This window comes from Rutidosis leptorrhynchoides, chromosome 4, assembly GCF_046630445.1.
Source record: "Rutidosis leptorrhynchoides isolate AG116_Rl617_1_P2 chromosome 4, CSIRO_AGI_Rlap_v1, whole genome shotgun sequence".
Taxonomy (NCBI): domain Eukaryota; kingdom Viridiplantae; phylum Streptophyta; class Magnoliopsida; order Asterales; family Asteraceae; genus Rutidosis; species Rutidosis leptorrhynchoides.
The window spans coordinates 13,277,733-13,280,325 of NC_092336.1; the positions used below are offsets into that span (position 1 = coordinate 13,277,733).

General features: G+C 38.9%; 1 protein-coding gene across 1 annotated transcript; it reads right to left on the bottom strand.

Moving 5' to 3' along the window:
- Nucleotides 1-929: 929 nt before the first annotated feature.
- LOC139840416 (uncharacterized) lies at nt 930-1,532 on the bottom strand. The gene has a single exon (XM_071830684.1). It carries the CDS (start codon nt 1,530-1,532, stop codon nt 930-932), a length of 603 nt encoding a protein of 200 aa, XP_071686785.1.
- Nucleotides 1,533-2,593: the final 1,061 nt, after the last annotated feature.

Consider the following 2,593-nt stretch of genomic DNA (forward strand, 5'->3'; position numbering starts at 1 on the left):
TAATCCTGGCAATCTTCTGGGAATACTTGAGGAAACTTACTAACAACTGGAACATCATCTAATCCAACTTCTTTGGTTTTGAGTTCTTTCACGTGTGCGAGAATGGAAGGGTATCCCTTCTTTAAATATCTTCGAGCTCTTATACAGGAAATAATATTAAGGTTTACCTTACTCTTATCTCCTTGGATGACTGAGTTCTCACCATTCTCACGAGGCTACAGATAGACTTTTCCACATAATTAATGTCCGCACGGTTCTTAGATAACTAGTCCATACCAATAACAACATCGAAACTTCCTAACTCAACGAGCATTAAATCAACCTCGAACAGATTGTTTGACAAATTTAAGGCACAACCTCGAATAATCTTATAAAACTTTTATCTGCGCCAGTATCGAATAAAATAGATGCTAAATGATTATCTAGGAGGAACGTGCCCGTGACTAACTCTGGGTCTTCACGAGCTTCCTTCTTGGTAATCTAAAATGCTCGGCCCTTAGCCGCTTCACCCTTCTTAGCCTTAGGACATTCTTTCTTGAAATACCCTGCTTGACCACATCCAAAGCAAACATTCTGATTATTCTTATCGTTCTTATCATTCCCTGATAAACGAACTCTACAACCTTTTGGGAGATGCACTTGCTTCTTGCATCGATCATAAATTACAGTACAAACACCGAAATGATGTTTCGTGCACCTGCTGCAGTAGGGTTTCTTTCCTGCATACTTATTGTTTAAACTCTCAACCTTGGTAGTTCCTTGCTTCTTGGAATTACCTTCTTGGTTTCCATCCTACTTACGCTTCTCAGTCGTAGCCTTCACATCCGTCTTAGCATTGATTGGTTGACGTCGCACTACTTACGCCATCAAATCATGGCCATACGAATAGCACTCTGGATCGTTTCAGGTTTGGACGACATAACATTTCCTTAAATGTTTTCTGACAGACCCCAAATATATCTCTCAACTCTCTTATATTCGGGAGTAACCATGGTTGGGCACATTAAAGCTAACTCAAGAAATCGATTAGTATATCCTGAGATATCCATTCCCTGTAACTTTAAGTTCCATAACTCAGTTTCTAGCCTTTGAATCTCATTCCTCGGGCAATACTCATTGATCATCAACTTCTTGAATTCTTCCCATGGTGTATTATATGCAACATCAATACCCACAGATTTGGCAAAAGAATTCCACCAGGTTAAGTCTCCATCCAAAAGAGTACATGATGCAAACTTCACTCGATCATTGCCTGTGCACTCACTGATTTTGAATACTGATTCTAGTTTTTCAAGCCATCTTATTAACCCTACGGGTCCTTTCGTTCCTGAAAAACTCTGGGGCTTGCAACCCATAAATGCCTTGTAATTGCATCGCTGCTGAACGTTTGCCACTTCGGGTCTCCTTTCGTTCGCAGCATTTGCTGCACGTCCTGCTTCAGTGTTAGCAACTGCTTCAGCTACTCTTTGAGTTACCATCTCCTCAATCTGAGCAGCACTCATTCCCGTGTTTAGATTTCTCTTCGGAGGCATTTTTCTAACAAAGAAAGATAATTCAAATATTTGAGATATTATAAGTAACATATATACATAATTGTTCATAATATGAAAACTAACTCAAGCAATCATAATATAAAAATTATCGATTAAGATAGGCTTTTCAATATTACAAAATTTGGGTATCTAACCTACCCGTTAGTTCCATTCATACATATAAACAACTATTACATTAGTTACTTAACGTATAATATCCGAAATATGAACATCTAAGAGTGTAAGCTAGAAAATCAACCCTCCTAATCACAAACGATGAGTTTAAGGTGGTGCAATGGTGTTAACCACCGAAATCACCTCATTCAAACGGATGTTCAAACAAGTAACTTGCTCCGCAAGATCACGATTCCTAGCCGATAAATCATCAACACGATGCTTCAACAACTCAATCTCCTCCTGCTGTGTACACTGAGCACCCTCGATCTCGTTAAAATGGGAATAGTTACCATCCTGATTCTCTTGAATATACAAATAATCAACCGTCCCTTGAAGTCGTTCAATGCGTCTCTCATGCCTAAACATCCTAGCAAACAAGGTATAAATCGTATACTGTTGTGATTGACCCATCAATCCATCCCTACCATTAATAGTTGGAGGCACATTATGTTCATGATAAGCGGTTCCTTCTTGTTGGTTCCATCTACTTAAAAGTTCCCTAACCCAGATCCATCATCTCCAGAATGGTTGATACATCTCAAACTAGTTCCTATTAGAATTGTCTTCAGAATCATCACTAACAATGATAGGTGCAGTCACGGTGTTGGATCCCATAGAAATAGACAAAGCCATCTTAACATACAAAACACATAAAAGTTAGCCTATAGAATTTCTGATGAGTAAAAGTAATAATATATGACTGGAAAAATAGTAGAGACCGGAAAATTTTTACTTGGTTATAGGTGGGACACACTAATGCAATCCTAGTTGGTCAGGTCTAGACACACTAATGATGTCCACATTCCCTATAACCCAAGCTCTGATACCATGTCTATCACGACCCCCGTCTTGATTTCCCAAGACATGGTGTGAACTTCAACATA